We start from the raw sequence: 12,516 nt of genomic DNA, 5'->3' as shown, positions 1-12,516 counted from the left end.
AAGTGATAAAAATACAATAATAAATAGAAAAGAGGTTTTAAGTTTCCTTCTATCTATTAGAAATATTATACTGCAATAAACCTATAATAAAACCAACTTTCTATAATATAAATTCACTTAGTTAGTTCCCGGTTAATTATCCTAGAGAAATTAAAATTTATGTTTACATAAAAACCTGAATGGTGGGGCCGGCCTGGTGATGCAGTAGTTAAGTTTGCAAGTCCCGCTTTGGCGGCCTAAGGCTCCCCGGTTCGGATCCTGGATGTAGACCTACATAACACTTGGCAGCCATGCTGTGGCAGGCATCCCACATATAAAGTAGAGGAAGATGGACACGGATGTTAGCTCAGGGCCAGTATTCCTCAGCAAAGAGAGGGGGACTGGCGGCAGATGTTAGCTCAGGGCTAATCTTCCCCCCTCAAGAAAGAAAAAAAAAAACCTGAATGGTTATGCAGTTCTATTCATAACTGCCAAACAATGGAAACAACTCAAATGTCCCTCAGTGGGGGAATGAACAAAACTGCAGTCCAGGCATACAATGGTATAGTCTTGCATTACTCAACGACATGGACACATTCTGAGCAATGCGTTGTTAGGTGATTTCATCATTGTGCAAACACCATAGCGTGTACCTACACAAAACCAAGCGGTATAGCCTACTATATACTGAGGCTATATGGTACTAATCTTATGGGAGCCCCATGGTATACGTGGTCCACTGTTGACCGAGAAAACTATCCTATATACAACTTGGATGAACTTCAAAGGCATTATGCTGAGTGAGAAGAAGCCAGTTTCAAAAGGGATCATGTTATATGATCCTACTTACCTGACATCAAAACAAACAAAACTGCGGGGATGAAGAACAAACAAATGGTTGCAGGAGGTTATGTTGGGGGAGGGGGTAACCATCAAGGGATCACAAAGGAGTTTTCTGAAATAATGGGACTGTTCTGTATCTCGATTATGATGGTGGTAACATGAATCTATAAATGTGTTAAAATTGAGAGTTGCACGCCAAAAGAAAAAAATAACGCATAATTTAAAAATAAACTTGCTTAATTTTGATACACAAAATGAGAGTGAGTTCAAAAGGTGCTCAGATACAAGATGTTATACAAATGTTATAGCTTTCCCATATATTCACAACAGCTAGGGAAAAAAATCCCACTCACAATAGCGACAAAAATTATAAAATGTTTTGCAATGAACAAGAATTACACAAAACCCAGATGAAGAAAATTACAAATCTTAAAAAAAAATTGAGACGCATTTCATATTTCTGCATAGAAAAATGTGGCATCATTAAAATAGCAAAATTCCCCAAAATCAGTTTATAAATTCAATTAATTCCAAACAAAATTAATCTAATCAAAATTCCAGTAAGGTTATTTTTAGAACATAGTAACTTGATTCTAAAATTCATCTAAGTGAATGGCAAGAAGAGCTATGAAATTTTTTGAAAAATAACAATAATCAGTACAGACTTTACCTACTCCCAAAAGATCAAAAAGTACAGCCAAAAGCTGCAGTAATAAAAACATCACAGTTTGGTACAAGACTAAATAAATAAATCAGACAAACAAAAGGACATATATGGGGATTTAGTATGTGATAAAGCAGGTATCTTTAATCAGAGGGAAAGAGTAGATGATCCTGGGACAAGTGGTAATCCAGATGAAACAATAAAAGTTCCCATACCTCATACTAATCCCCCCAAATATATACCAAATGAATTAAGTATTCAAATGTGAGCCATAGGAGTATTACAGGAAAATACAAAATCATTATTAAAATTTTGGGACAAACTAAATCTTTCTCACCAACACATGAAACCCCAATCAGAATTGAAACCAGACAAATCAGACTGATGTCTGAAACACATAAAGGGTTTAAATCACTAAGATTTAAAAGAGAAAAGAAAAGACAAATGGATAACAGATATAACCAGGAAATGTTTCAAAAAGAAAATATGACTAAACTATATGAAAATACCATTAATCTAAGCAGTTATCAAGAAAAAGCAAGTTTTTGATACCATTTTTTTGTCCATCAGACAAAAATTATCTACACAGTCTTAGCAAGGGTGTAGAAAAATGGACACTCATTAATTTTGGAAGGATAATAAAGTAGTATGATGTTTTCTCAAAACCAATTTAGCAGTATCTATTACAATGTCAAATATTCATCCCCTTTGACCCAGGACTTCCACTTCTAGGAATTTATCCTACAGAAACACTCTCAACAAGAGCACAGAGAGTGATGTTAAAGAACGTTCACTGAGGGGCCAGCCCCGTGGCTGAGTGGCTAAGTTTGTGCACGCTGCTTCGGCGGCCCAGGGTTTTGCCAGTTCAGATCCTGGGTGCAGACATGGCACTGCTCATCAAGCCACGCTGAAGCGGCATCCCACACATCACAACTAGAAGGACCCACAGCTAAAAACATAGGTACCAGAGAGCTTTGGGGAGAAAAAGGAAAAATAAAATCTTAAAAAAAAAAAAAGAAAAAAAATGAATACCCACTGCAAATGTTTCTGACAGCAAAAAAATTAGAAACCACCCAATGCCCACTGACAGGGGATAGGCTAGGACACCAGCACACAGTGGAAGATGACGTCCCATTAAACAGAACGCGTCAGACCTATGAGCACTAACATCCAGACCAGGTCAAGCATGTGGCTAAAAAAAATTACCCTTACGTCCAACGAGTCCTTTTTTGTTAAAATAATCAAAAAGTTAATGTCTACATAAAAAACTGTGGGAATCTACACCAAACTGCTGAAAATAATCCTCTTGGAGGAGAGAAATTTCAAGGAACTTTTACATTCTACATAATGAATTCCTATGTTTATATTTTATATGATTCTGGGTAATACAACAGAAAAAAAGAAAAAATGGTTTTGTTCAGTTTAAAAAAAACAAACAATTTAAATTTAGCCACTATCTAGTGAGATTCAAGCATTTCTGGAGAGAGAACCACTAGATATAAACACTATAGGCCAGATTTCAGCCATGTATGTTAAGTAAAAGGGGAGGGGCTCTGTCTGTCCCACTCCTCTTCTAACCCACCATTCTCTGCCCATGTAAGGAAACTGGCTGAGTAACCACCTGAGCCTGGTGGGAACTAACTCAGAGGTTTTATTCCTTATTTCAACAAGCTGTGATCAAGGACATTGAGGAAAGCTCCACCTACTTGTGCTCTTTACTGATTCCAAAAGCAGTCCAGGCAAGTCAACAACTGAGTCTTAACCAGAGATTTGTCGCTAAAATTGAGATGGTATGTGAAGAAACAAAGCTTTACTTAGAGTCTTTGCTTAAGACTCCAGTTAGCAGAGAATAAGTCAGCATCATGGTGGAGTGAGTTGTTCGTCTCTCCCCTCTAAGCTACAATTGAATGGACATTCAGTAACCAGCAGAACAGCACAACATTCCCTATGCAGCATTCCCCACACAGCACAAAAGGATGTCTGAGAGATCCACACAACTGTGCATCTCAAGGTGAGTGGATTGGATCCCCAGGAGGCAGCGGAACTAGGTGAGTGGACCCCTTCCCCTCTCTGGCAGCAGCAATATAGGTTGCAGATGTTCACACAGTGTTGGCAGCCAGGCCCCCCGTGCATGTTTTCAGAGTTGTAGCCTGTGGGAGTGCCCACCATGTTACAGCTCAGCCCCTGAGAAGGAGCTCCCACCAAAAGCAGCAGCTCAGCCAAGCCAACCATGAGGAAAAGAAAGCTCCCAACCCCTCCTACCTAGCACACCAGCTTAGCCAATCCCCTGTGAAGTGCAGCGGTCCCACACCAGAGTGACCTGTTGGTGGAGCACAGAGGCCCCACATGTGCATGCGTGCATGACCTGCCAAATGGCTGCAGTCAGCATGCAAATGCAGGGAAGCCCTACTGGCAAAACTTGCAGCAGACAGGGCAGGATCAGAAAACAAAAGCTCCTGCCCCCGCCAGCAGTGGCAGGTTGAATCTGCAACCTGATAACCTGATACTACCACAAATGCACCAGCCAAGTATCATTTCATCAAACACCATGAAAAACTACATTAACATTCAGAGCAGAAGGAACACAAGTCTCCAGAAGCCAATCCTGAACTCACAGAAATTTACAATCCAAAGACGGAGAGGAGAATCCAAAACAGTTATCATAAAGAAACTCAACAAGATACAAGAAAATTTAGAGAGTTCAATAAGCTCAGGAATAAAATTAACAAGCACAAGGAACACTTCACCAAAGACACTGAAAATCTAAACAAAACAAAACAAAACAAAAAACCCAGAAAAATTCTGGATATGAAAAACAAAATGAAATAAAATTAAGCTAGAATCCATAAAAAACAGAGCTGACGTTATAGAGGACAGAATCAGTGATTTAGAGGATAGAAATATAGAAATGCTTCAGGTGGAGGAGGAAAGAAAACTAAGATTTTTTTAAAAATGAAGAAATTCTTTGAGAAATATCTGACTCAATTAGGAAAGGCAACATAAGGATTATAGGTATTCCAGAGGGACAAAGGAGCAGAGAGTTTGTTTAAAGAACTAATAGCTGAGAACTTCCCAAACCTGGGGAAAGAACTTGACTTAGAAGTACATAAAGCCAAGAGAACACCTAATTACATCAATGCAAAAAGACCTCTCCAAGGCATATACTGTTAAAACTGGTAGAAGTCAATGACAAAGAAAAAATATAAAAGGCAGCAAGGCAGAAGAAAATAACCTAACAAAGGAACCCCTATCGATTTCTCAGCAAAAACCTTACAGTCTAAGACAGAATGGAATGATATATCAAAAATACTGAAAGACAAAAACTTTTCAGCAAATACTCCTCTATCCAATGAAACTATCCTTCAGATACAATGGAGAAATAAAGGCTGTCTCAGATAAACAAAAGCTGAGGGAGTTCATCACCACTAGGCCAGCCTTACAAGAAATGTTGAAAGGAGCCCTCCCATCTGAAACTAAAACCCAAAGGTTTACAAAACCTTGAGCAACGAGATAAATAGACAGAATCAGAAAATTGCAGCTTTGTATCAGAATAGGTTAGTAAATACTTAATTATATGATAAAAGACAAAGGGAAGGAAAGCATCAAAAATAACTATAAACACTTAAATTTAGTCACAAACTCACAAGGCAGACAACAACACTGTGTGACAACACAAACTCAGAAGGGGAAGAGGAAAAGGATGGAAACTGATAAGCTACTGGAGATAAGAGGCTATCAGAAAATTGACTATCTCATCTATGAGATAATTTATACAAACCTCATGGCAACCACTAAACAAAAAATCAAAGTACAGCCACAAATCATAAAGAGAAAACCACCAAACTGAAGTGGCAGTCAGAAATACAAGAGAAAAGAAACAACAGAAATATAAAATAACCAGAAAACAAGAGATAAAATGGCATTATTAAGCCTTTATACATCAATAATCACGCTAAATGTAAATGGATTGAATTTTCCAATCAAAAGACACAGAGTGGCTGGTTGGATTAAAAAACAAGACCCAACAATATGCTGCCTCCAGGAAACACATCTCAGCTCTAAAGACAAACATAGGCTCACAGTGAAGGGATGGAAGATGATACCCCAAACAAATGGCAAGCAAAAGACACAGTGAAGGGATGGAAGATGATACTCCAAACAAATGGCAAGCAAAAGACAGCAAATGAGACAAATCAGACTTGAAGATAAAAAAGACTATGAGAGACAAAGAGGGGCAGTATATAATGATAAAAGGACAGCCCACCAGAAGGACATAACACTTATGAATATATATGCACCTAACACAGGAGCACCCAAGTATGTAAAGCAACTACAAACAGACCTAAAGGGAAAACTGACAGCAATGCAATAATAGTAGGGGGCCACAACACCCCACTTACATCAATGGATAGATCATCTAGACAGAAAGTCAACAAGGAAACAGTGGCCTTAAATGAAATACTAGACCAAACGGACTTAATATATACATATAGAACATTTTATCCAAAAACAGGAGAATATACATTCTTCTCAAGTACACACGGAACATTTTCAAAGACAGATCTTATGTTGGGAAACAAAGCAAGCCTCAAAAAATTTAAGACGACTGAAATCATATCAAGTATCTTTTCCAACTACAGTGCTATGAAACTAGAAATCAAGTACAAGAAAATTGCTGAGAAAGTCACAATATGTGAGACTAAACAACATGCTGCTGAACAAGCACTGGATTAATGAGGAAGTCAAAGGAGAAATCAAAAAATACCTGGAGACAAATGAAAACGAAAACACAACATACCAATTCTTCTTTTTTTTTTTCCTCCCCAAATCTCCTGAGCACATAGTTGTGTATTTTTTTTAGTTGTAGGGCCTTCTAGTGTGGCACATCAACATAACCAATTCTTAAGGGACACAGCAAAAGTGGTTCTAAGAGGGAAATTTATAGCAATACAGGCCTACCTCAACAAAGAAGTAAAATCTCAAATGAGTAATCCTAAGCTACACCTAACAGAACTAGAAAAAGAAAAACAAAGTCCAAAGTCAGCAGAAGGAGGAAAATAATAAAAATCAGAGCAGAAAGAAATGAAATAGAGATTAAAAAAACTATAGAAAGCATCAATGAAACTAAGAACTGCTTCTTTGAGAAGATAAACAAAATTGACAAATCCTTAGCCAGACTCACTAAAAAAAAAAAGAGAAGGCTCAAATAAATAAAATTAGAAAAGAAAGAGGAGAAACTATAATGATACCACAAAAAAACAAAAACAAAGGATTACAGGAGAATACTATGAAAAACTACAGGCCGACAAATTGGATAACCTAGAAGAAATGGATATGTTCTTAGAGTCATACAACCTCCCAAAACTGAACCAAGAAGAAATAGAGAATTTGAATAGACCAATTACAAGTAAAGAGACTGAAACAGTAATCAAAACCTCCCCAAAAAACAAAAGTCCAGGACCAGATGGCTTCTCTGGAGAATTCTACCAAACATTCAAATAAGATTTATTACTTATCCTTCCCAAGCTATTTCAAAACATTGAAGACAATGGAATGCTTCCTAACTCATTCTATGAGGTCAACAGTACCCTGATACCAAAACTAGTCAAGGATAAGACAAAGAAGGAAAATTACAGGCCAATATCACTGATGAACACAGATGCAAAAATCTTAACAAACTATTGGCAAACGAAATATAGCAATACATTAAAAGTATCATACACCACGATCAAGTGGGATTTATACTACGGACGCAAGGATAGTTCAATGTGTGTGTATCAATCAATGTGATACCCCACATTAACAAAATGAAGAATAAAAATCACACAATCATCTCAATAGATGCAGAGAAAGCATTTGACAAGACCCAGCACCCATTTATGACAAAAACTCTCAATAAAATGGGTACAGAAGGAAAGTATTTCAACATAATAAAGGCCATATATGACAAACCCACAGCCAACATCGTACTTAACACTGAAAAACTGAAAGCCCTCCCTCTGAGAACAGGAACAAGACAAGGGTGCCCACTCTCACCACTCTTATTCAACATACTACTAGAGGTTTTGGCCAGAGCAGTTAGGCAAGAAAAAGAAATAGAAGGTATCCAAATAGGAAAGAAAGTGAAAATCTTGCTGTTTGTGGACAAGATGGATCTATACGTAGAAAAGCCTAAAGAATGCACCAGAAAGCTACTAGAAATTACCAACAACTACAGCAAAGTGGCAGGGTACAAAATCAACTTACAAAAATCAGTTGCATTTCTATCCTAATAATGAACTAGCAGAAAGAGAAGTTAAGAATACAATCCCATTTATTTACAATGGCAAGAAAAAGAGTAAAATTATCTAGGAATAAAATTAACCAAGGAGGTAAAAGATGTATACACTGAAAACTATCAGACATTACTGAAAGTAATAGAAGATATAAAGAAATGGAAAGGTACTCCATGATCATGAACTGGAAGAATAAACATAGTTGAAACGTCCATATTACCTAAAGCAATCTACAGATTGAATACAGTCCCTATCAGAATCCCAATGACATTCTTCATGGAAATAGAACAGAGAATCCTACAATTTACGGGGAATAACAAAGGACCCCAAATAGCGAAAGCAATCCTGAGAAAAAAGAACAAAGCTAGAGGCATCACAACCTCTGACTTCAAAATATACTACAAAGCTACAGTAATCAAAACAGCATGGGGGAGTCCGCCTGCTGGCGCAGCAGTTAAGTTCATACGTTCAGCTTCTCGGTGGCCCGAGGTTCGCCAGTTTGGATCCTGGGTGCGGACATGGCACTGCTTGGCAAAAGCCATGCTGTGGTAGGCATCGCACGTATAAAGCAGAGGAAGATGGGCATGGATGCTAGCTCAGGGCCAGTATTCCTCAGCAAAAAGAGGAGGATTTCCAGTAGTTAGCTCAGGGCTAATCTTCCTAAATAAAAAAAAACAAACAACAAAAAAACCCAGCATGGTACTGGTACAAAACCAGACACACAGATCAACAGAAGAGAACTGAAAGCCCAGAAGTAAAACCACACATGTACGGACAGCTAATTTTTAACAAAGGAGCCAAGAACATACAATGGAGAAAGGAAAAGTCTCTTCGATAAATGGTGTTTGGAAAACTGGATAGCCACATGCAAAAGAATGAACGTAGACCATTACGTTACACCACACACAAAAATTAGCTCAAAATGGATTAAAGACCTGACTGTAAGACCTGAAACTATAAAACTCCTAGAAGAAAATATAGGCAGAACACTCTTTGACATTAGTCTTAGCAACATCTTTTCGAATACCATGTCTACTTAGGCAAGGGAAAGAAAAGAAAAAATAAAAAATGGGACTACATCAGACTAAAGAGCTTCTGCAAGGCAAAGGAAACCAGGAACATAACAAAAAGACAACCTACCAACTGGGAGAAAATATTTGCACACCATATATCTGACAATGGGTTAATCTCCAAAACATATAAGGAAGTCATACAACTCCACAACAAAAAGACAAACAACCGGATCAAAAAATGGGCAAAGGATATGAACAGATATTTTTCCAAAGGTACACAGAGGGCCAACAGGCACATGAAAAGATGTTCAATGTCACTAATTATTAGGGAAATACAAATCAAAACTACAATGAGATATCACCTCACAACCATCAGAATGGCTATAATTAACAGGACGAGAAATAATAAGTGTTGGAGAGGATGTTGAAAATAGGGAACCTTCATAAACTGCTGGTGGGAATGCAAACTGGTGCAGCCACTGGAGAAAACAGTATGGAGGTGTCTCAAAAAACTAAAAATAGAAATAGCATACGACCCAGCTATCCCACTACTGGGTATTTATCCAAAGAACACAAAAATCAACAATACTAAGAGATCTATGCACCCTTTTGTTCACTGAAGCATTACTCACAATAGCCAAGATGTGGAAGCAACCCAAGTGCCCATCAACTGATGAACGGATAAAGAAGATGTGGTATAGACATACAACAGAATACTACTCAGCCATAAAAAGGACAAAATCGTCCCATTTGCAACAACATGGATGGACCTTGAGGGTTTTATGTTAAGTGAAATAAGCCAGACAAAGAAAGAAAAACACCATATGACTTCACTCATATGATGGAAGATAAAACTAACACATGGACAAAGAGAACAGATTAGTGGCTGCCAGAGGGGAAGGAGGTGGAAGGTGGGCAAAAGGGGTAAAAAGGGCACATGTGTATGGTGACAGATGAAAACTACACTAGTGGCGGTGTGCACAACGGAGTTTATAGAGAAACTGATATGATAATGTATACCTGAAATTACACGTTATAAACCAATATGACCTCAATAAAATAAATAAATAGATAAATAGATAAATAAATAAAAAGACTCCAATTAGCATAGACAAGTGCTCCCCAACCTTCTTCAGGTCCCAGCACATAGAGAAAATGAGAATATTTTTAGGGCACACTGCAGCAAACACAGGCTGCTTGCTGACAGAATAACAGGCCCAGGGTCCTGCTCCAGCAGCCCTGGGTATGGTGGGTGGCAGGCATCTGTACCACGGCACATTCGTAACACTGTCTTGGCACACATATCAGGAGGCTCCAGTACAGAGAAAGCATTTCTTTAAAAAGCTTCCTTCAAAAGTATCATTACATTCACTCAACAATATTAAGTACCTAATATGTGCCAAACATTGTGTTAAGTACTGACTTCTACCCTACAGACTAGAGGGGGAAGACAGGCAAATAAGCAATACCAATATAACGTACAACAAGCTATCTAAGGGAAGTAGCAGGATTTTTAACATGAGTCCCATGCCTGGGGAAAGAGTCTGTCAATGATTACTTCCCAGAAGTGATCCCTACACAAAAGGGTGAAGTGTATTTCAGGCAGAGGAACAACAGGTAGAAAGATCTAAATGCAAGAAACCATGTCAAAGAAGCAAAACAGGTTCTGTGCTGCACAAGCATAATGTGAAGAAGGAGTTAACTCAGTAGTTTTAATGGAAGTATTTCTGATAAATAGAGAATGTGGTTGAGCAGAAAGCCAATATCACACAAGTTAGAAAAGCATGCGCCTTCGTGCATGATAATCCATCAAATATAAGCCATGAGAAAAGTATTTGGGGAGATGAAGAACCTTCTTGAGCATAAATCTTTAAAAACAGATAACACTACTGATTTTCAAGTACCAAGAGCTTACACTTGATGTTCAAAACACTTTTTACTGTGGTGGCAGATGTTTACTGCTGAAAAAGACCACTATTTTTAAAGGAAAAAGATTATTCAAACACTCATAATATTTACAACTAATTTAAGGAAATGGGAAAGCAAAAAAACTCCTAGATAATTAATATATGTTTCCTGTTCTGAAAAAAAAAAGTTTAGCTTAGAAAGAAGCGCAAATATAGACACTCTCTTCTCTCTCACGTGGAACTAAACAGAGCAAGCATCATAACAGAAATTAAGCATAATTTGTATTTTACCTCTCTGCCTGTAAGGATGTGTCTTGCCAATTTCACTTTTGCAAAATTCCCCTTGCCGATTGTTTTCAACAGTCTGTAGTTTCCGATGTGAGGTTGTTCATCTGCACAGGAAGCTATAGAGTTTCTACACCGAGCTCCAGAGCGTCCAGTGCGAGAGGTAACTTCTTGCCGCCCATCTCCATGTGACGTGTGCTACAATACAACATACAACAAAGATAAGGAAATGAGAGAACACATAGTACTTGCCAAGTTTTAAGAGCCTCTAATTGAAGAAACAAAACATTACACCTTTAATTTTAATCCTAATGCAGCTAGTACTTTAAAGGGATTTGCCCACATGAAATAAATTTATGAGGAAAACAAGACAACACTTAGAAGAAAAATATCAATTGTTGACATTCACCCGGGTGTTCAGAAAGAAACGAGATATTTTCTATATGTGGCTGTAATATAAAATAGGAGTAACAGGACTGCCTTACAGTCATAAAGAACTTAACTTTTCCATATGCTATTAAACACACCGGCACGTAGGATTCTTACTACACCTTGTGAAGCAGGCAGAACAGCTGATATGACCATTCACCAGAGGATATTCTGTGCTTTATTCATAGCCACATCATTAGTGAGAAATCCAAAGAGGATCTGGATTCTCAATTTATTTCAACAGTACGCTGCTAACAGTAATTCAAAACAATGTGTTTAAAGAAACAGCCAGACTGTGTGGCCCTTGATAAATATTTGTTGAAAAGATGAATAAAGTACTCAACGTGCTCCATAAAGGTAAAACAAATCATATGCGGCTCTAACAGTATTAAACACAAAGGTACGGGAGTTACAAACGCCTGCTGTGTGCTATTCTGTAAGTACAAGCACCCAGTTGCCCAGTGTTCCTCTTTCCCCAGACATGCTCAAAGGACGCTATGCCCCACTGCCTGTTTCTCATGGCTGTGAACTCCTGCTCCAGGAAGGCTTCTCACTTTCAAAACAGCCTCACACAGACACTTTCAACCTCCTTCATTCTTTTCTCTTTTCTAACTTTTTGTCCAGGAAAATGTCCCTTCTTTCCCATCCTCTCTCTATATCTATCAGTCCACACAAGCCTCATTCTAGCTGATAAACATAAGAAGTATTTTGTAATGCACTCATATCAAGAAGAAGGAAAAACAAGTATTTTAAAGTGAAGCTTAATTTGTGCCATCAACTTCTGAAGTCCTGTCCTTTCCAGAATTTCCATGTTAATCTCCATCTACTTTCTCATATTCCTCTAAACAAATACTTCTCCTTCATGTACCAGATTTTGGTATTAAGTTCTCCTCTGTTCTATTCAGTTATCATGTAAAACTGCACTGAAAACAATTTGTATGATTTACTGTAAATGTATATTTTAGGTAAAACAGGACTAGTTATGAAACTAAGCCACTTGTAACACTGTTCCTATAACAAAAAGGATTCTAATTTCCAAATCAGAACTTTGGAAAAATAGCCTCTTCATAAATGAGGACTTGCTGATCAAAGAAAAGATTAAAACAACTAAGTTATGACAC

At 37.8% G+C, this 12,516-nt stretch overlaps 1 protein-coding gene across 18 annotated transcripts in view; it reads right to left on the bottom strand.

Moving 5' to 3' along the window:
• The window catches only part of MARK3 (microtubule affinity regulating kinase 3), a 103,379-nt gene that overhangs the window by 77,615 nt on the left and 13,248 nt on the right, over positions 1-12,516 (bottom strand). For 17 of the 18 annotated variants that reach the window (XM_070249314.1, XM_070249316.1, XM_023628470.2 and 14 more), the window contains exon 2: positions 10,973-11,164. In XM_070249314.1, the coding sequence (XP_070105415.1) occupies positions 10,973-11,164 (192 nt within the window). Of the gene's footprint in view, positions 1-10,972; positions 11,165-12,516 lie in introns of those variants that run through there. The other variant, XM_070249318.1, reaches the window with a different exon arrangement.

The sequence above is a fragment of the Equus caballus genome, chromosome 24 (assembly GCF_041296265.1).
Source record: "Equus caballus isolate H_3958 breed thoroughbred chromosome 24, TB-T2T, whole genome shotgun sequence".
NCBI classification, from domain to species: domain Eukaryota; kingdom Metazoa; phylum Chordata; class Mammalia; order Perissodactyla; family Equidae; genus Equus; species Equus caballus.
The sequence above is the reverse complement of the archived record's forward strand: the minus strand, read 5'-3'. Positions and strand labels throughout refer to the sequence as shown.